The 20,811-nt window shown below is 55.5% G+C and overlaps 1 protein-coding gene across 1 annotated transcript in view; it reads right to left on the reverse strand.

The window, feature by feature from the left end:
• The window catches only part of ATCAY (ATCAY kinesin light chain interacting caytaxin), a 50,714-nt gene extending 32,149 nt beyond the window's left edge, over positions 1-18,565 (reverse strand). Inside the window, exons 1-2 of the mRNA XM_058282115.2 lie at positions 18,463-18,565; positions 16,146-16,295 (exon numbers count right to left, since the gene is read on the reverse strand). Of these exons, the coding sequence (XP_058138098.1) occupies positions 16,146-16,222 (77 nt within the window). The 5' untranslated portion in view covers positions 16,223-16,295; positions 18,463-18,565. The remainder of the gene's footprint in view (positions 1-16,145; positions 16,296-18,462) is intronic.
• Between the last annotated feature and the right edge of the window lie 2,246 nt (positions 18,566-20,811).

Raw genomic sequence — 20,811 nt, forward strand, 5'->3', positions numbered from 1 at the left:
AACAACGTAAGTTTAGGTCTAGGGATCTTGTGACCAAAACACATTTAATCATGATGACAAAAAAAATAAATAAAACTAGAAATGAGCAATAATAAAATAGATAAATGAAGTACAATAAAGACTGCAAAATAAAATAGTTATAAATACTAAATATAAAGAAAATAAGCATAAATATAAGGATAAATATGTAATACAGAACACACACTAATTAAGTAAATAAAACAAGAAATAATGTTATTATAAAAATAAAATAGGTAATTAATAATGTAAAGCTGATTTATAAATAACAAATAAAATAATAAATAACAAGAGATAAGTAAATGAAATAATAAGAATGTTATTATGAATAAATGACAAAATAAACGAATGCAATATAAATAAGTGATAAATAAAATATGAATATAAATATTAATAAAATAAAAGCATAATAAAAGAAACAAACAATAAGTAAAATAAACATAAATAGTAAAATAAAGGAATGAAATACCATAAATATAATATTTATAAATAGCAAATAAAATAATAAGATAATGATAAATACTGAACACATAATAACAGTAAAAACATACATTTAATTGTACAGAAACTCATCCAACGTCAGGGCTGGAGGACTCCCTTCCAAACACCTGATTTCTATGAAGCTTCTCGTTGTTCCGGGCCCGGCGGGAACGAGGCCACGTCCCGGCTCACCCACGTCCCCGCACTTTGGAATACAGGGCGCGGCGAGCGGTGTGTCACAGGGACACGGAGCCAGTGGAAGGGGCCAGAGTTGGGGCAAATCAAGCAAGCAAAGAAATAATGCCGTATTGGGTTGGAAGCCAAAGTCTAAGATAAATGTCCGTGTGTCCGTCCTGATATAAAACAATGACTGGATAAATAAATAAAGCGGGCGGGGAGGCCAGTGCCCTGTCCAGAAGAATTCCTAATGATGCAAGTGGGTTTCCCGCCCTCGAGGAGGTGGAACGGACCTTCCAAGTCATTTCCTTCCAGAGGGCGCGACGGAAAGTGGGGGTGTCGCTTCACCTTGGAGAAGCCTGACAAACGTCAACGCGGCCAGGTGGCGAGGTCAGCACCAGCCACGCCGAGCCACGTCGACAGGACGCGACGAGAAAGCATCCCCCAGCCCCCCGGCCCCGGTCAAACCACGAGAAAAACCTCCGGCGAATCCCCGGAGAGGACTTTCCTGCGACACACGACAGCTAATCCTCAAAACTGTCGTGTCATCAAAAACAAGGGCAGTCGGGAGCTGTCCCCGCTCAGGAGACCCGGATGGGGGTCCTGGGACAGAAAAAGGACATTCGGGGAAATCAAATAGGGACTTTAGTGCATAAAAAGGTGTCGGTATTGGCTCGTCAAGGGCGATCGATGTATCGTGCTAATAGAAGATGTTTGTAATAGGGGGTGCCGCATGCAGGGGATTTGGGGACTCTATCCTAGCTTCACTTTTCTGTAAATCTGAACATGTTTGAAAATAGGAAGTTTATTTTTAAAAAATGCAGCCAGCGGCATTCCGTCCCTTGGGTGCAGTCCTGAGCTCCTCTGTGGAGCTGGCTTGGCCGAGCATGCATTTTGGACAAGACCCGGTTCTCTGGCCATCCCTGGACACCATTTTTTAATTTTTTTGGGAGCGACAGCTCATGCCACCTAAGTCTGACCCATGCACCCCGGCCCCTTCCCTGCCCAGGGAAATACTCGATTCCAGACGTTTTGCAGAGAGAATGGCCTGGGACGGGTGCCCTGAGGTCCTGGCGCCAGGGGCTGCTGATGCAGGAAAGGGCACTGCGGCGATTAATTCAGCTTTGCAACTGAGCAGCATCAGCGCAGCAGACAGGGGAGCCGGGTCCACAGGGGAGAAGGGCAGGGTGCTTTTTTCTTTCCTCCCCCCCCCCCTAAATATTTATTCCCTCCCCTCTGCTCCTCTTAGGACATGAGCAGGCAACTTCTCCAGGCTGGAGTCTATGCTTCTTCCCTTCCCTCCGTCCTTTCTCCCATCACCCATTCCTCGGATGTTCTTTGATGCACCTGGCACGGCGGGACCTGGGATAAAAAGACACGCATCTGCTCTCCTAGAAGTCACAGGTGGAAGCAGAGTGGGGACCCACAAGAAGTGAAAACAATTCGTCCACACAAAGACTTGTACCCGAGTGTTCGCAGAGGCGTTATTTGCAATAGCCAAACCACGGAAGCCACCCCAATGCCCATCAAAGGATGATGGGATCAACAAATTGTGGCACATCCCTGCAATGGAGGATTTTTCAGTCTTAAAAGAGAACGATGGGAAAGCGGATGTGGCTCGAGCGATTGGGCTCCCGCCTACCACACGGGAGCTCCTGGGTTTGGTTCTCAGGGCCTCCTAAAGAAGATGAGCAAGACAGCGAGCTGACACGACAGGCAGGTGCAGTGAGCTGACGCAACAATATGATGCAACAAGAGACACAAGGAGGAAAACATAATGAGAGACACAGCAGAGCGGGAGTGGAGGTGGCTCAAATGATTAGGCCCCCGCTGCCCACATGGGAGGTCCTGGGTTCCCTGAAAAGAAGACCAGCACACAATGAAGAGACACAGCAAATGCAAATAACAAGGGGGTGGGGAGAAATAAATAAATACAATAAATCTTACAGAAAAAAAGGAATGACTTTCTGGTTCATGCTACAACAGGGGTGAACTCTGAACACATAATGCTCAGAAAAAGAAGCCAGGCACAAAAGGTCACCTATTGTAGGATTCCTTTTACAGAAACTGTCCGGAAGAGGCAAATCCCTTCAGACAGAAAGCAGATTCGTGGCTGCCAGGGGCTGGGCGAGGGGGGAGCGTGGGGAGTGAGCGTGCATGGGGTTTCCGTTGTGGGGTGATGGAAATGTTTTGGAGCCGCACAGAGGCGGCAGTCGCACACTACAGCACGTGGACTACTTGCCACTGAGTTGCTCACGTTAAAATGGTTAGTTTTATGTTTATGTGATTTTCAACCCTAAAAAAATAAGCAAGCTTCCAATAAAGTCAGATTTTAAAGAGATCCACCCCATTTTGTGTCACCCCTTCTCCTGCCGCGCCCCGTCTTTACCTGCCCATCTCTGCCGCAGACAACCAGGGAGCTGGCGCCACCCGAACCAGTCCAGGACCCAGGAATCCCGCCGGCCCAGCGCCCACTTACAAGGCCACCCAAAGGTGCTACAGAGGCTGCAGCCTGCCGACTCGGGCACCGAGCCTAGTTCTGTCTTGCCCACAGAGCCTGTAAAGACACGTGGAATGTGGTGCCCAGTCGGAACCCCGAAATCTCCATCCTTTCTCCAATCAGGAAATCTGCCTTCCCCAAGAGGTAAGAAGCAGCTGCCCCGGGTGTCAGAATCTCCTTCCAGGGAAGCGGACTTGGCCCAACGGTTAGAGCGTCCGCCTACCACACGGGGGGTTCAGGGTTCAAACCCAGGGCCTCCTTGACCCGTGTGGAGCTGGCCCATGCGCAGTGCTGATGTGTGCAAGGAGTGCCCTGCCACGCAGGGGTGTCCTCACGTAGGGGAGCCCCACGCGCAAGGAGTGCACCCCACAAGGAGAGTCACTCGGGGTGAAAAAAAGAGCGCAGTCTGCCCAGGAGTGGCGCCGCCCACACGGAGAGCTGGTGCAGCAAGATGATGCAACAAAAAGAAACACAGATTCCCGTGCCGCTGACAAGAATAGAAGTGGACACAGAAGAACACACAGCAAATGGACACAGAGAGCAGACAGCAGGGGTGGGGGGGAAGGGGAGAGAAATAAAAATAAACCTTTAAAAAAAAAGAAAAGAATCTCCGTCCGGCCCCTTCTCTCACGTACGCTGCTTGGCTGCCGCCCCACCAGCTTTGGGATCTGCAATCCCTGCTGTTCTAGAATGATCTAGAATCATAACACACACCGTGCGTCCACGGCCCACGATGGGACGCTTACGGCATGATCTTATTTCATCTTCCGCACAAGCCTCTGAAGCAGATAGAAGCCTCGTTTCACAGGAGGGGAAACTGAGGCTGGACCAGGGCGGAGCTGAGTCCATCCACCCAGGCCTGCCCGGGCCAGTGGGCCCTGAGCTCCCGGCCGCTGCCCTCTGCCGCCCCCTGGTGTCCGGTTGGCGGTACGCGCGGAAGGTATTTTCAACCGCCCCGGCCAGAGGAAAACTCCACTTAGCAGCCAGCGCTTCCTGGAGTCTCACCGGAAGGGGAACGAATCAGCCCCCTAACTTCGGTCGGGTCACGGGGGTCCTGCGTCCATGGCTGACCTGGTAGGCCGTCATGGGGCCACGGCCAAGACGTTAAGGTGGAGAAAACATCTCAGCGGCGGGGCACAGGCCGGGAAACCGAGGAAAGAGGGCAGACGCCCGAGAAGGTCTCCAGCTCTACCACGCCCTAGAGCCCGGAGTTTGGGCAGAGCCCTTGCCCTCTCTGGACCTCAGTTTCCTTATCAGCAAAATGGGCACAGTGAAGGACCTCTGAACATTCGTTTAGCAAATACAGAGCAGGTGTCCTGGCTGTGAGAGGCAGAGCTGTCAGACAGATGCTGGGTGCGTGCGCCGCAATCTGCTCCCAAAACTTTTTCACCCACTCAAACCAGCCCTGTTCCCATGAAGCAAAAACTCCCCTTACCCTTTCCCTCTGGCCCTGGTAACCTCTAGCCTACTCCCCGTCTATGGATTTGCTGATTCTAGAAAGTCATGTAAGTGGAATCATGCAGCGTTCGTCCTTCTGTGTCTGCCTTCTTTCATGCAACGTGGTGTCCCCAAGCTCGTCCGTGCTGCAGTGTGATTCAGAACATCCCTTCTTTTTTACAGCTGAATAATATTCCACTGTATGGATGGACCACGTTTTGTTTTTCTGTTCAGCTGTCGAAAGGCCCTTGGGTTGTTTCCGTCTTTTGGCTATCGCGAATAATGCTGCTACACTCACACACATACAAGCATTCTGTCTGAGCCTTTGCTTTCACTTCTTTTGGGTCTACACCTGTGAGTGGAATTGCCAGGTAATTCTTTTTTAAAGATTTATTTTACTTATTTATTTCTCTCCCCTTCCCTGCCCTCACCCCACCCCCAGTTGTCTGCTCTCTGTGTCCATTCGCTGTGTGTTCTTCTGTGTCCGCTGGCATTCTTGTCATGCAGCACCAGGAAACTGTGTCACTTTTTTTGTTGCTGTTGTGTCTTCTTGCTGCATCAGCTCTCCGTGTGTGCAGCACCACTTCTGGGTGGGCTGCGCTTTTTTCACACGGGGTGTCTCTCCCTACGGGGTGCACTTCTTGCACATGGAGCACCCCTATGCAGGGGACACCCCTGCGTGGCACGGCACTCCTTGCGGGTGGCAGCTCTGCACGTGGACCAGCTCGCCACACGGGTGAGGAGGCCCTGGGTATCACACCCTGGACCCTCCATATGGTAGGCGGACGCTCCCTATGGTAATGCTATATTGAACTTTTTGAGGAACCCTCAACTGCTTTCCGCAGCGGCTGCACCGCTTTGCACTCCCGCCAGCAATGCACCAGGGTTCCTAGTTCCCCACATCCTCGCCAACATCTGGATTGTCTGTTCCTTTCATGAGAGCCATCCTAGTGTGTGGGAAGTGGTAGCTCATTGTGGCGAGGAGCCGAGGATGCCAGAGAGGAGCCTTGAAAGCTGGAGGCTGGCAGTCACGTAAAGATTAGAGGGAGGACATTCTGGAGGAAGGCAGAGCACGCTCAAAGGTCCTGGGGCCAATGTGAACTTGGTGAGTTAAGAACAGACCAAATAACAGGTCAGGGTGTCAGAAGCAGAAAGGACAGTGGGGACCGGGGAGCAGGGGCTGGACAATGGAGGTGGGGAGGGAGATGGCGAGGGGGAGCAGCTATTTGGGGCAGGCTGGGGTCACAAGCTGAGGTTCCTGACACAGCCCCCGGGAGGCAGTGGACGTTCAATACAAGTTTGAGATGATGCGAATGGGAGAAGCAGGATCACCAGCTCTCCAGGCTCCTTGGAGGAGAAGCCACAGCTTCCCAACATAGATGGAGCAAATGCCCTCCCTGCCCGCCCATGGGGCTGTGGTTTTGTGAGGCCAGAGGAGCCCCTGTGTTTCCCCGAGCCCCAGGGGATCCTCAAATTATGCAGAAACCGAAGAGCTCCCCATGGCGCCGGAATAGAGGCAGGCTGCCCGCTGCTGCCGAGCTCGCCCTGGGAGTTTGTGGGCAGCTGTGCAAGCGGTGGGTTTCCCTTAATGTGCAAGGCGCATGGTGTGGTTTTGTCCTCCTGGAGTGGGGTGACTGTGGGCCCCCAAAAAGCCATGCTCAAGTCCTCACTCCCTGGGGCCTGCGGAGGCAATCAAGCTAAGATGAGGTCAGACTGGACTAGGGTAGGCTCGAAATCCAGTGACTGGTGTCCTTCTAAGAGACAGAAGAGGGAGATTTGGACAAAGGGACACGGGGAAGGAGTTTCACGTGAGGATGGAGACGGAGGCTGGAGTGACACGGCCACAAGCCAAGGAAGCTGGAAAGGCCCAGGAAGGAACCTTCCCTACAACCTTCAGAGGGAGGCGTGCTCCCTGCCCACACCCCGATTTTAGACTCCCTTCCGGAACTGGGAGACAAACACACTTCCATCATTCTAAGCCACCCTATCCATTGCGTTTTCTTTCAGCAGTCGTAGGAAATGAATACATGCTCCCGGTGTAAAATCCAAACTGCTCAGCCAGGAGTGCATCTACAAACCCCTCCGACAGCACCTCTTAGCCACCACCCAGCGCGTCTTCCTCTAACGACAGTCTCCTTTCTCCCCCGACCTGTTTGCACACTCTGTCCCCTCTGCTTAGGATGCGGTTTCCTGCTTCCTCTGCTCGGTGAACTTGGCTTGGCCTTTTTTATTTTATTTTAAACATTTATTTTTTATTTATTTCTCTTGCCTTCCCCCCTGTTGTCTGCTCTCTGTGTCCATTCACTGTGGTTCTTCTGTGTCAGCTTGCATTCTTGTCAGTGGCGCCGGGAATCTGTGTTTCTTTTTGTTGCGTCATCTTGCTGCATTAGCTTTCCGTGTGTGTGGCCCCACTCCTGGGCAGGCTGCGCTTTCTTTTGCGCTGGGTGGCTCTCCTTACGGGGCGCACTCCTTGCGCGTGGGGCTCCCCTACGCGGGGGACACCCCTGAGTGGCAGGGCACTCCTTGCACGCATCAGCACTGCGCATGGCCAGCTCCACATGGGTCAAGGAGGCCCTGGGTTTGAACCCTGGACCTCCCACATGGTAGGTGGACGCTCTATCCGTTGAGCCATATCTGCTTCCCGGCTTGGCCTTTAAAGCTCTCTGGTTCCCCTCCAGGAAGCCCCTCCCCTGCCTCGGATCCCCCTGCACTAGTGCTTAGTGCTGGTAGCTTGGATCCTGGACAGTCTGTGAAACCTTTCCAAGGAAGTGCCTCTTCCTGTCCCACCTTGGTGAGCAACAGACCTGGCCCGGAGAAGAAGTCCTCAGCTAAGGTTGGCTGAAGAAAGACTTGAATGAGGAGTAGCTCTGTAAGGGGGAAATGTCAAAAACCTAGAAACACCCGCCAACCTGGAACAGCTGTTTGTTCCCGCAGCTCTGGCCCCACAGGGGCTCCTGGGTCCAGTTCGACCCTCAGAATTCTAGCGTTGGTCTTGAAGCAACGGAAGAGGGACTAACTGGTGGCCCCAGGACCTTTGGCTCTCCTGACTGCCCTCAACCCAGGCCCAGGTCTTCCAGAGGGGAGACTCTCCATTCCTGCCTGGAAGACTGTTAAGATGGGCACATGTTGCCTCAGTTTCCCCCCCTGGGGGACTTCCTGGCTTGTTTCGACCTGTCCTGACCAGGGCCACTTGGGTGCACCATAATGGCAAGAAATGGCCCTTCTGAGCCACGAAGCAGGGCCCGTGCTGGGCAAGTAGACGCCCAGAACATGAAACCGGGCGAGCAGAGACTGGGAACTGCCGAGAGGGAGACGGAGTTTATCTCTCGGCCACCTTGATGGTTTAAGAGGCCCAGACCAGGCGGCGGACTTGGCCCAGTGGTGAGGGCGTCCGTCTACACATGGGAGGTCCGTGGTTCAAACCCCAGGCCTCCTTGACCCGTGTGGAGCTGGCCCACGCGCAGTGCTGATGCACTCAAGGAGTGCCCTGCCACGCAGGGGTGTCCCCCGCGTAGGGGAGCCCCACGCGCAAGGAGTGCACCCCATAAGGAGAGCCACCCAGCGCGAAAGAAAGTGTAGCCTGCCCAAGAATGGTGCTGCACACACGGAGAGCTGACACAGCAAGATGACGCAACAAAAAGAAACAGATTCCCAGTGCCGCTGACAACAACAGAAGCGGACAAAGAAGACGCAGCAAATAGACACAGAGAACAGACAACCGGGGTGGGGGAGGGGAGAGAAATAAATAAATAAGTAAATCTTAAAAAAAAAAAAAAAAGAAAGAAAAGAGGCCCAGACCACAAAGCCCGCTTTCCTCCAGTGGTTCCCGGAGCCTCCGCGCACCCACACAGCGCCTCCGGGCGGTGCGCGGGATCAGCACCACGGACAGCGGCAGCGCCCGGAGCCATGAGCCCGGGGTGATGGGAGCACAGGAGGGGGGGAAGAGGGAGCAGGGAGAGCTGAGGAAGGGAGAGGACGCCGGGGCTGGTCAGCGCCCACCAAACCCCAAGGCCCCAGGGCCCCAGTTCTGTGCAAAACAAAAGCAGCTCCGCGCGGGGCCGGGGGGGAGCGCACACCTGCGCGCTGTGTTCGGGGCGGACAGAGGCCAACGGGGAGGCCCCTGAGCCGGAGCAGGGCAGGCCTGGCCGGACAGAGGGCCCCCCTTCCCCTGCACGCCACGGCCCTCCCACCCGGCTGGTGTCTCACCAGCTCCTCCTCCCAGCCCCTCCAGGCCGCTGAGCTGTGACCCACACCTTCCCTTCAAGCTGTCCCCTCCTGGCCTTGGGCAGCTTCCTTCTGCCTCTTCCACCGTCCTCCTCATTCCGCACCCCCCACACACCCCTCCAGGCTCTGCACACACCCCCCTCCTGCACACACACCACACTTCCCCCTCTGCTTTCCTTTCTCCTTCAAGGTGGAGGGACGTCTAGCTCACCAAGATGTGCTGCTCTCCGTCCTGCACTGCCACCCAGGAGGAAAGAAACCACAGCCCCGGGGCTCCCTGCCTTTGAAGGTCTCTGAACCTCAGTTTCTTCCTCTGTGAAATGGGTGTGCAAATAACGACCCCTACCCGATTTTTGGGATGGTTAAATGAGTGTAACAAACAGCATCCAGCCCAGCTATGAATGCTCGAAATGTTAGCATTTTACTAATATCTGAAACAACTCAAGGATTAAATAATTAATCACGAACAATAATTTAATAAGTATTATTAATGAATAGTTATTTAATATCTAACCACACAAAATGTAATGATTTCATAATAAACAATTTTAAATATTCATTTTATATCATTTTTCCCTCATATGATTAAGTGTAGCAGATGGATATGGTTATGAATTCCAAAAATAGATATTGGATTATGTTTGTAATCTGGTCTGTGCCTGGGCCTGATTGAGTTATGATTAGGGCTTTGATTGGGCCACGTCATTAGGGCGTTGGGTCCCCACCCCTTGGTGGATGGGGACTCTCAGATAAAAGGCATGGCAAAGGACAGAATGGAGGGTTTTTGATGTTGGAGTTTGATGCTGAAGCCTTAAGCTGGAGCCCCGGGAAGTCAGCGCACAGAGGAAAGAGAAGCAGCCCCGGGAAGAGAGGAACCCTGAGCCCAGAGAGAAGCAAGACCCGGGAAGGGAGGAGCCCAGGAAGCCTGAGCCCTCGCAGCCGTCAGCAGCCATCTTGCTCCAACACGTGGAAACAGACTGGTGAGGGAAGGAACTTATGCTTTATGGCCTGGTATCTGTAAGCTCCTGCCCCAAATAAATACCCTTTATAAAAACCAATCAGTTTCTGGTGTTTTGCATCAGCACCCCACTGGCTGACTAACACAAATGGTTTAATGTTAGTAAAATGATTATATAACGCCAAACATAGTTAAATGATGATGGTAATAATAGTGATAATATTAATAAAAATACCAACTCCTTGGAGTTGGGAACCAGACCTTCTGAGTTTTGGAATGAGCACCTGGTAAAGGCCCCAAGCACATTGTCCGCTGAATTTTTGTAAGCTCTAAGGAAACATTTCCTAACAATAGAGGGGAAAGCTTTCTTCTTTCCTGGGCTTAAAAAAAAAATGAATCTTGTCTCGCTCACCAGGTTTTTCTTTCCAAACTCAGTCACTCGGGCACAGGGGCCTCGACCGGGGGCCACTCTGTCCCCCAGGGGACACTGGAGACATCTGAGGCTGTCACGACTGGAGGGAGGGGGTGTGACATGGGGAGGGTGAAGCTCAGGGTGCCACTGGACATCCCCCGGTGCCCGGGACGGCGCCACCCCTGAGAAGGACCCGGCGCTGATGTCAGCTGTGCCAAGACTGGGAACTCCTGCTCAAGGCAGGTGCTCCTGGGAGAACACCCCAGGCCCGGGCGGGTCCTGCTCTGCCCAGCACCCACGCTTCCTGGGTCCGAGGCTGGCAGGGCCAGGAGGTGGAATTCCAGCTCTCCTGACCAGGAGACCGCTCCCTGAGGTCAGGGCTGGAAGTCCCGGTCTGGCAGGGAAACATCTGGCTGCCGCCTTGGTTCAAAAGCTGCGAGCGCCTTGCTGATAACCGGGCCGGGCAAGACGCGGGAAGCTCCAACAAACCCGTGAACGTCGGGTGAAGAGCGGGATGTTTGCGGGGCTCAGAGTGCCTCCCCACAAGATACTCCTTCGTTGTGAAGGGGACACAGTGACTTGACAGAGGGACCCCTGGCGGTCTCTTCCTGAACCGAGTCATCGGGGGTCACGTCACCAGGACGGGGACACGACATCCCGTGCCTCCCGATGGGACGGACTGAGGACACACATCCCCAAGCCTGAACCGAAGCACGAGGAGCCACCGGCAAGCCCGTGCCGAGGGACACTCCGCGGAACGACCGGTCTGTTGCTTTAAAGATGTCAGTGCTGTGAAAGGCAAAGGGCGGCGAAGGCCCTGCTCCAAGTTGAAGGGCGCTCAAATCGGGCAACGGGATGCAACGGACCCCAGACTGGATCGTGGGCCAGGTGGGAGGGGAGGGGGCGTGGAAGAGCTCAGTGGCTGTGAAAGGCATTGCGGGGCCACTGAGCTGGGGTGTGAATGCGCGTCGTGGGTTAGATAATAGTATTGCATCCGTGTTAAATTTCCTGGTTTTGATTGGACTGTGGTTAGGTAAGAGGATGCCCTTTCTTTTAGGAAGTGCACACTGAAGTATTTGGGGGTAAAGGGACATCATGCCTGCCATTGAGGAGAGAGAGAGAGGAGGGGGAGAGAGGTGGGAAGAGAGAGGAGAAGAAGAGAGAAAGAGGGAGAGGGGAGAGGAAGAGGTAGAGGGAAAGAAGAGGGAAAGAGAGGGAGGGAGGGAGAATGAGAGAGAGGAGAGAGAAAGAGAGAGGGAGAGAGAAGAAGAGGGAGGCAGAGGGAGAGAGAAAGAGAAGGAGAGAGAGGAGAAGAGAGAGAAAGAGAGCCAAAAAGACAGAAAGAGGGAGAGGGGAGAGAGCAAACGCTAAAACCAAGGGAGCAAACTGTTTGCTTCTGGTGGATCTGGGTGAAGCAGAGAAGTAGACCTTCTCCCTCACAGCTTCTACCCGATGCCATACTTGCAATTTTTTTCTAAGTTTGGAATGATATAAAAATAAAAAGGGACAAACCGACAAGCAAAACCCAGAGTCAGACTTGTGAACGATGCCTGACCCGGCGCCAGCTGTCCCTTAGCTGTGAGACCCTGGCCGAGCGCCCTCCCGAGGCGCCCTTCCTTCAGCCCCTCAAGCTGCTTCTGCCAGACCCAAGGCCTTTGCACGTGCCGCCCTCTCCGCTTGGAATGCTCTAGCCCTTCCCCCAGACTCCTTTTCATCCACAGCTCAGGTCTGCTCAAGCCTGACTGCCAGATCCCACCTGGGCAGGCTCAGAGCACCCTAAACCCAGCGGCCGGGGAGCAGCTGGTTGTGAGGCTACGCTCCGACAGCCTGTGGGGGCTCCCTGGAGGTGGCCGTCTTCTCTTCCACCCACCCTCAACGTCCAGTGGCCTGGACGGATCCATGGAATGAAGGAAAATCGAGGCAGGTGAAGCCAGTTACCTTCAGGTCACCCTCGGCTCTGGCTCTGGCCAGGGTCTGCAGAAGGGGAGGGGAGAAACAACTCACTAGCAGATACTACAGCAGCGGGACCGGCGAGGGAAGGGGGCGGTGGGCCCTGGAGGGGACTCGGAGCTCTCCCTCCCTTGCGCGTGTGCGAAGATGGGATCCACGGCTGGAAGAGAGAGATCTGTGAATTGTCTGGAGCCAGACAGGGCTGCTTCTGTGGAGGTGCAGCTGGACGCTTCGGCCTGGGGCAGGACTCGTTCCCTCCAAAGAAGCAGAAGACAGAAGCCTTGTGATCGCAGCGGCTGCGCTGGGCGAGGGCCAGCTCCGAGGCCCCCGGCTGCACAGCACGACCACTATGCTGCAAGCTCGGAGCTGCTGACCCAGAAGAGGGACCCCCCCCGCAGCTGGGAGAAGTTCCCTTGAGAGACACCCCCATGTCCTGTTCATGCCGGCCACCCCCCTTTCCAAACCGGCTCCCGGTGGCAGCTGCGTCCAGCGCCATTTTTGTCTCAAGGAGGCTTGGGAGAGGGGGTAGCATTAAAATATAGGAGAATAAAAAAAGGAACTGGACAGACGTGATGAAGCTAGTACAGTGATGGGGATCATTTGGTACATTTGAGCACCCATCACCCCCCCACACACACACACCCCTCCTCGACCATCACATCCTTTTTCTCTCATCCAACCCTCATGGAAACCTCATGCGCGATGGATTCTTGTCACCATTTTACAGGCCAGGAAACAGGCCCAAAGAATTCCTCCAGGGAAGCAAGTCTGCTGGGGAATTAGCATGGGACACCGAGCCGTGTGACCCTCAAGCTCACTTTTTTTTTTTTTCTGGGATGCTGTGCTGCTCCAAAATGACACCTACTCCCCAGTTCATCGGACTCACCCGAGACAACTAACAAAAGGATGATGATGGACAATGCCCATCCCAAAAAACAGCAGAGTATTTACAACCGCAAGCAAGATAGTTCCATCCATCTGCCCCCACGGGAGCTGAGTCCCCTCTCGATCGGAAGCAGAGTGGCTGCCATCAGCACCCTCAAATCCTCAAGAGGGAGGAATGAACACACATAAAGGGGCAAGTCAACTATGGACCAGAGTAGACTCAGGATTATTCTAGCAATGGAAGAACTTATCACACTGATACAAAGACAGCGGCCACTAGAGGTTCTGAGGGGAGGGAGCGGGAAGACTAGGTGTAACACGGGGCATTTGGGGGACACTGGGATTGTTCTGCATGACACTGCAATGATGGACACATCCATCCACCATTGTATAACGGGGTCCAGGATACATTTTGTCAAAACCTGTAAAATTGTGCAGTGCAAAGGGTAAACTATAATGTAAACTCTAGACCATGCTTAGCAGCAAGACTTCAACATGTGTTCCTCAGTTGTAGCAAACGAGTCACACGAATGAAAGATGCTGCTAAAGGGGAGAGTGGGGGAGGGGGAGGGGGCGGGGCATTTGGGAATCCCCTGTATTTTCGATGTAACATTTATTTATCTAAAGCTTCTTTAAAAATTTTTTAAAATGAGGTTTTCCCGGGTAAGTGTGGTACAGAACACGTGTCTAGGGCAGTTTGGGTTTTGCTGTGTGGAGACGTGAGGTGGAATTCAAAGTTTCTCCAAGCCCAGAATATCGATGCTTTTTAAACTACACCATGAGGTTCTTGCTAAAAAAAGCTCCTTCATTCGCCTGAACTGCCAATTCCGGGCACCCTGGTGGAATATCTTGGAATTCAACCTCACTTATCTTAAGGTGAAGAGGTAAATTAGAGAAAGGAATGCAGAAGGGAGAAGAAAATTCTAGAAGTGAAGAGACGCATGGGAAGCAGGCACCAGCTAGACCCAAATTCTCGCCTACTCCCGCGGAAAATCCACGCAGAAAATCCGCCCTCAGTACTGCGCAAGCAAGAGATTCTCAGCTGTTTTGAGAAGAGGAAACAAGGTACATGCACAGCGGCTAGACTGGGAAGACGATCCTGCTTGGCCGTGAGCCCACGGGATGCCCGCCGTTTCCACCAGAGCCCATTTCGGCTTTGGACAGGACCAATCGCCGCAAAGCGCTTCTCTATATTGGATTCGAACCCAAGTCTCTTCTACTTCTGTCCTCGGCAGCCACAGACGGAGCGTGGCTGAGAGCTGGAAATGCTCTTCAAATACTCTTTTCCAGGCAGATCACGCCCAGCTCCTTTTTGTATAACTAACTATCTGCCCGTCATCTCCTGGCACAAACCCCTTGCATGTAAAGAGAGAGGGGCTGAGCCATCTCTACCTGGTCAACGAATTAGGGGAAGGCTGTGCTGACAAAATGCGCTGCACCCTAGGAGAACACGGAGAGGAGAGAGAATTCCTGCTGGACCACGCAGCTCGGCAGCCAACGAGCACGGCGTTCTTCTAACGTGGCTTTTTTTTTTTTTACGGCTGCCAGTGGTTAGCACCCATTCATTCCACATTTATCGAGCACCTACTGTATGCCAGGCACAGTCCTAGTGCTGGGATACAGCAGGGATGAAAACAAAGACGTGTGCCTTCGCGGAATTCCGCCTGGTGGAGAGTGAAGTGAGTGCGGGGTTTGGCACGTTGGCTGGGGTGTCAGTGTCTTAGGGCTGGTTCACAAGTGGCCCAGGAACTTAGCGGCCTTGAACCATGCAAATGTATTCCCTTCCAATTCTGGGGGGCCCGAAGTCCAAAATCGGTTCTACCGGGGCTGCTTCCTTCTGGGGGACACGGGGCGAGAAGCCACCCACGTTCCTTGGCTCTTGGCCACCTCTGAATCTCCTACTTGTGCAGTCGAATCTCCCTCTCCTTCCTTCATAAACACCCTGTAGGGAGCGGGTGTAGCTCAGTGGTTGAGCACCTGCTTCCCATGTACATAGTCCCAGGTTCAATCCCCGATACCTCCTAAAAATGAACAAATGAAAAACCCAACTCTCACTGGCAAGTGGATGTGGCTCAGTGGTTGAGCACCTGCTTCCCATGTATGAGATCCTGGTTCCTACCTCCTGAAAAAAAAGACCTTCTGAAGGCATTGGGCCCACCCAGATAATCCAGGTGAACCTCCCCATCTCAAGAGTCTCCACTTAAGCCCATCTGCAAAGCCTCCTTGACATATAAGGTGATGTTTGCAAGGTCTGGGATTATTCAGCTGACTGCAGGTGGAAAGAACTAGAAAGGAAACAAATGAGGGAATGGGAAAATAGGATGAGGAAGGAAGAAGGCAGGTCCTCCCAGAGAATGTAACCTTTGGGCAAAGATCACAGGGAACAGCATGGAGGGCAGAGGGAAGAGTCAATGCAAAGTCTGAAGGTTAAGAGCCAATCGGACAAAGCAAAGGCCCGGAAAGGAAACCGGTGTGGTTGGAGGGGCGTGAACAGAGTGGAAAGTGATGGGAGACAAGGTCAAAGAAGCAGGCGCCAGCTAGACCCCGGGCACTCAACAGGATGAGCACTTGCAGGAGGGTTTGTTTTTTTCCCCACCTTTTGTTTTTTTTTTGGGTTTGGTTTTTGTTTTTAAAAAATATCTCCTTTTTGTTTTTTGCAGGAGGGGTTTTAAACAGGAATCTGACCCAGTCCCCCTGGCTGCTGCAGGTAACAAAAAGACGTTATCACACAGATTCCTAAGCGCAAACCCAGGGAAGAAGGCTGCAAACGTCCACAGGGTAGTTTTCGGAAAATGTTTAGAATTTTTAAAACGGGGAGCCTTTTTGGTGGCTTTGAGGCGGGGAGGAGAACGCATCTGAACGCCGCAAACATATTCCTTGGGCTCTTACTTGGCGTGGCGGAGAAACCTCAAGGGTGCAACTCCAGCTCTCCAAACGGAGCTGAGCCGGCGGGCCGCTGGCGGTGGAGCCCGCCTCCGCCAAGTCCCCGCTCAGGGCCACGCGGGCCACGGACGTTCTCCTTGCCGTCCCCCACCTCGGGGAGACCCCAGACCCACTCCCTCCCCGGCGGACTCCCCCCACCCCCCGCCCCGGGGCAGCCGTACCTGGGGAAGTCCTCGTCCTGCCACTCTTCCTTCACGTCCACAGTCTCCATCCTGAGGGTGGCCTCCGTGGTCCCCATGGGAACGGATCAGAGGCGACGGCTCGAAGCAGCGAGTCCCACAGAGGAGCCCCGGGCGGACGGCCGGGTCTTCCTGGACGATAATTGTAATGAGAACTTCCCCACTCGTGGGCAGCGCCTCAGAGCTCGGTCTACAAGCAGCGCCCGCCTCTCTCCTCACCCTCATTGCCCAGGCGAGGAGCGGGAGATTTGGAGAGGCGGGGACCCACCGCGTGTTTCCAGGAGGGTCTGGAGTTCGAACCCAGGGGAGGGGGCCGAGCCTCTGGCCGCAGCACCCCCGCCCCCTTGGGAAGCTCTGACAACCGCCTTCCCCGGGTGTCTGGACGCGGACCCTTCCCGTGGACCCCACCGGGGACGTGATAAACCCTGCCCGAAGCATTCCTATTTCAAGTGCAACGTCCCCGCGGGACCTGGATCTAAAAGAGGACCCGCTCAGCCCCGACCCACCGCCACCTGCCCGGAAGACGACAGATGACCTTCTTGAAAACTTTCAGCCACCACACCCCAGCATCCTGGGACCCAGCCAACACCTCGCAGCTGGCCTTTGAACTCCTGGCTTCTCAACTGCCCCGCTCCAGGGGCCTCCTGGCAGGGTCTGGAGACACGCTGGGCTACCACGCCTGGGGCGGTGTGTGTGGCAGCTGGCACCTGCGCGCGGGAGCCAGGGAGCTACTCAGCACCCTACAGTGGCCAGGGCGCCCCCCGCCATAAAGAACCCCTGATTTTACGTGTCCCCACAGCCCGGTTAGGGCGTCCAGTGGCCTAGATGCTACCACGGAGGTACTGCGTCGACGAGATTAGCGTCTCCAATCGGTTGACTTCAAGCAAAGGAGGTGCCTCTCCATCCCCAGGCAGACCTCATCCAAGGCGCTGCAGGCCCTGAGAGCAAAGAACTAAGCTTTCCCGAGAAAGAAGGAATCCCGCCCCAAGACTCCAGCTCCCCACCTTCTCCTCCTCCCCCAGAGGTTTCCGACTCAAAGCTTCAACCTCGTGCTTCCCGGAATTGCCAGCCCGCTGCTCTGCCCTCCAGATTCTGGACCTGCCAACCTCTGCAACTGCGGAAGCTAATCCCTTCAAATACATCTCTGTATACACACACATCCGGGGTTGTTTCCCCGGAGACCCCGGACTCATTCAGATTTGGGTCCCTTGTGTCCATCAAGCCAAGGCGGCGACTCTTTTAACCAGAAGGGAGTTTCTCTGCGGCTGGTGGACGAGCATTGCGCGACCTCCGCGGCCTTTGCCATCCACACAGCACTTCTTCCTCCACACAGCTCCCGGGGTGCCCGCGCTTCCCAGCACCTAGGCTCCCCCCCAGCCCCTCGCCCCTCACGCCCCTCGGGGCCGCGCCCGCCTGGCACTTCGGGCGTGTCATCCCCGCAGCGGCGCCTGGGCGCCAGCGTGACTCAGGAAGGGCGACCCCGGGGGCGCCCGATGGCGGGGAAGGGCCGGGCTGGTGGAAAGCAGCCGCTCTCCCCGCTCCAGAGAAGGCGGCTTCTCCCCAGACTCGCGTCACTGTCCTGAATGCGGAATGTCGTCATTCCTTCTTGGGGGAGGGTACGAGCCAGACGCAGAAGGCCAAAAAAAAATAAAAAAATTCCCTTCCTCGTCCGCATAAAGCGGCTGCCACCCAGCCGCGGCGCTGCCCGTGGGCTCAGGGAGAGGTCCCCGCGGCGGTGGCCTCCGCGTTTCCCGCTGCGGACCCGGCCCCCGCCCCGGCTGGGTGTGGCCCCAGCCCCCCCCCCCCCCGGGACGCGGCGCCCCGACTCGGCCCAGGCGCTGGCGCCCACACACGTCCTCTCAAAGCGGGGCGTGGGTGGGTCCCCAGATCCCAGCTTCGCGCCGGAGGCCGACAAGCCGGGGGGGCCGCGGAATTCTGGCCCCCGCCCCCCTCGCTCGCCGCCGCGGGGGCTCCCCCGGCCTGTCCGCAGCCGCCAGCCTCGACGTCTCCATGTCGAAAAGCCACTGCCACCGCGAGCTGACAGGCGCAGAGCGGGGCGCCGCGCCCCTCCGCCGCCCCGAGGTCGCGCCCACCTCCTCTCTCGCCGCGTCCCGGGAAGGGCGCACACCGGCACCCCCAGGGAAGCCCGCTGTGGGTGTGTTGAGGCAGGGACGCTTCCCCCCCGGCCACAAATAGAGGCGTGGGCGCCCCCCCCCCCCCAGGAACCCCCAAACCCGCTTCTCCGCCCCCACCCGCCGGGAAGGGGGGCTTGAAAGCAGCAGGGAGAAGCCGGACCAACCTCCGCAAGGTGCGCTCGCCTCCGCGGCCTCTCGGCGACCCCCGCGAACAAAGCCGTGGCCCGCGGCCGCCGCGCAGCCCCCCGCCCGCGGAGCGCGGCCCCCCGGCCTTCAGCGCGCGCCGGGAGGATGCGCGCAGGGGCGCGCGCCGCGGCCAAGGACGGTCATCCGGGGCGCCGCGGCCGGGCCGAGCGGGCTCCTTCGTCGCGGGGTGGGGCGGGGGGCGCGGGTGGGCTCCCCCGGGCTCGGGCCGCCCCCGACGTGCGTCCCCGGTGCCAGCGTCCGGCCGGCGGCGGCTCGGCTCCCCGGGGCCGGGGAGTTACGGCGCTTTTGTGTGCGGGTGGGCGGGGAGGAGGGCAGGCCGGGTCCCCTGGCCCAGCCCCCTGTCGCCTCGCGTCCTCGCCATTGGCTGAGCCGCGAGCGCCGCGCCGAGCTGCGGGCGCGAGCCGGGAGGGCTTCCCGGTGGCGCCACAAAACACGGCGCGCGCGCGTCAGCAAATCGAGGCCGGCGAGGGCCCCATTCCTTAGGAAACGCGGGGCAGGGGCGGGGGAGGAGGGGCTTACCGCACCCCCTGTTCTCGAGGCGGCGGGCGGCCTCGGAGCGGTCTACGCGGACGTGGAAATGAGGTCCCCGGTGCGGACTGGGCTGGTGCCCGCGAGACAGAAACTTCTCACGTGCCCAAGCGGGCCCCTGGGTTTGCGCGTGGAGGCGTCCCTGCCCCGGGTGGGGGGGGGGGGGAGCGGGGAGGGGGGTAGGGGGAAGGCGACAGGGTTGGGAGCACGGCCAGAGGTCAAGCGAGCTTGCAGCCCGGCCCCCCACTCCCTAGCGCGGAGCTGGGGGAAGTGATCGCGCCTCTCCCGGGGCCTCCGTTTCCTCCTCTATGAAACAGCGACGTTAGGGCTTCTGCCCCTTCAGGATTGATGGGATGAGGAGAAGGGGGCTTAGCGTTTTTAAGAACCCCAAGAGGCCCGTGGCTTGCCCCCGCCCCCTCACGACCACTGTGCTGGGGTTTGTGGGTTTGTTTGTTTTGCCTGCTCTATGGACACATCACCACAGGGCCTTTGCACAGGCAACTGCGGATTCCACCACAGGGTCTTTGCATGCACTGTTCCCACAGCCTGGAATGAGCTTCCCCAGATCTTCGCATTATTCAGGCATCAGCCCAGAAGTTACGCACCCAGAGAGGCCTTCCCTTTTCACCCCTTGCCCCTCCCCCCAATCACCTTTTTTCCCCCCACTGCCCAGTCTGCTTTGTGTGTTTTAAATATAATGTATTTTTATTTATTGTGGTAACATACGCAAAATAAAATTTACCCTTTAACCATTTAAAAATATGTAACGCCGTGGCATTTAGGACATTCCTGATGCAGAGCAACCATCGATCTATCTAGCTCCAGACTTTTCCATCTCCCCAAATGGGAACCGCCTCTCCGTGGGCAGCCCCTTGCCTCTCCCCTCTCCCAGCCGCTAGCAGCCTCTAATCTTCTTGGATTTGCCTATTCTGGGTATTTCATATAAGTGGAATCAGACAATCCGTGGCCTTTTGTGCCTGACTTCTTTCGCTGAACATCACGTTTTCCAGGTTCACCTGTGTCGTGGCAGGTATTCATACTTCATTCCTTTTTGTGGCTGAATGATATCCCTTCTTATGCATGGACCATATTTTTTGTTCACCCCTCCATCTGCTGATGGACGCTGGTTGTTGCCACCTGTTGGCAATTGTGAACAACGCTGCGATGGCCAGGTGTTGGGTCGAATTCCCATTTTCAATTATCTTGGGCCTGTACGTAGGCATGATATTTCTGGGTCATATGGCAACTTCGTTTAACTTTGTGAGGAATCTGATTTTTCCCCCATAGCACTTAACCCTACTTACTTATTTCTTTGTTAATTCTCAGGCTCCCTCACTAGAATATACATTTCAGGAGGGCAGAGACTCGGTTGTGTTTGCCTCTACAGGGCAGAATCACCTGGCACAAAAGAGAAATAGAGACGGTGGCAAAGATTCTAGACGGTTAGATCCCTTTAGAGTGGTGTGACCGGGGGGTGCTTGGGAAGGCTTCCCGGGGCTGGGCGGGGAAGGGGACGATGTGAGGTAGGCTTTGAGGAGTGAGTAGGAGACCAATGGGTGGAGAAGGGGGAGAGAAGACATTCTCGCAGAGGGCGGTTGGAGGCCTTTGAAGGGCAGTCTTTCCCCTCGGATAGGGACTTGGGAGCTGTCCGTGGTGCTGAGGACACTTCCAAGGAGCTGCTGCTGTGACCCAAGCCAGGCTTGGCCAGTTTTTGTACCTCATTGGAATAAAGAAGAGGGAAACAAAAGTGGGGCTAGAACAGGATAAAGTGTAGTGAC

This window comes from Dasypus novemcinctus, chromosome 19 (genome assembly GCF_030445035.2).
Source record: "Dasypus novemcinctus isolate mDasNov1 chromosome 19, mDasNov1.1.hap2, whole genome shotgun sequence".
NCBI lineage: Eukaryota > Metazoa > Chordata > Mammalia > Cingulata > Dasypodidae > Dasypus > Dasypus novemcinctus.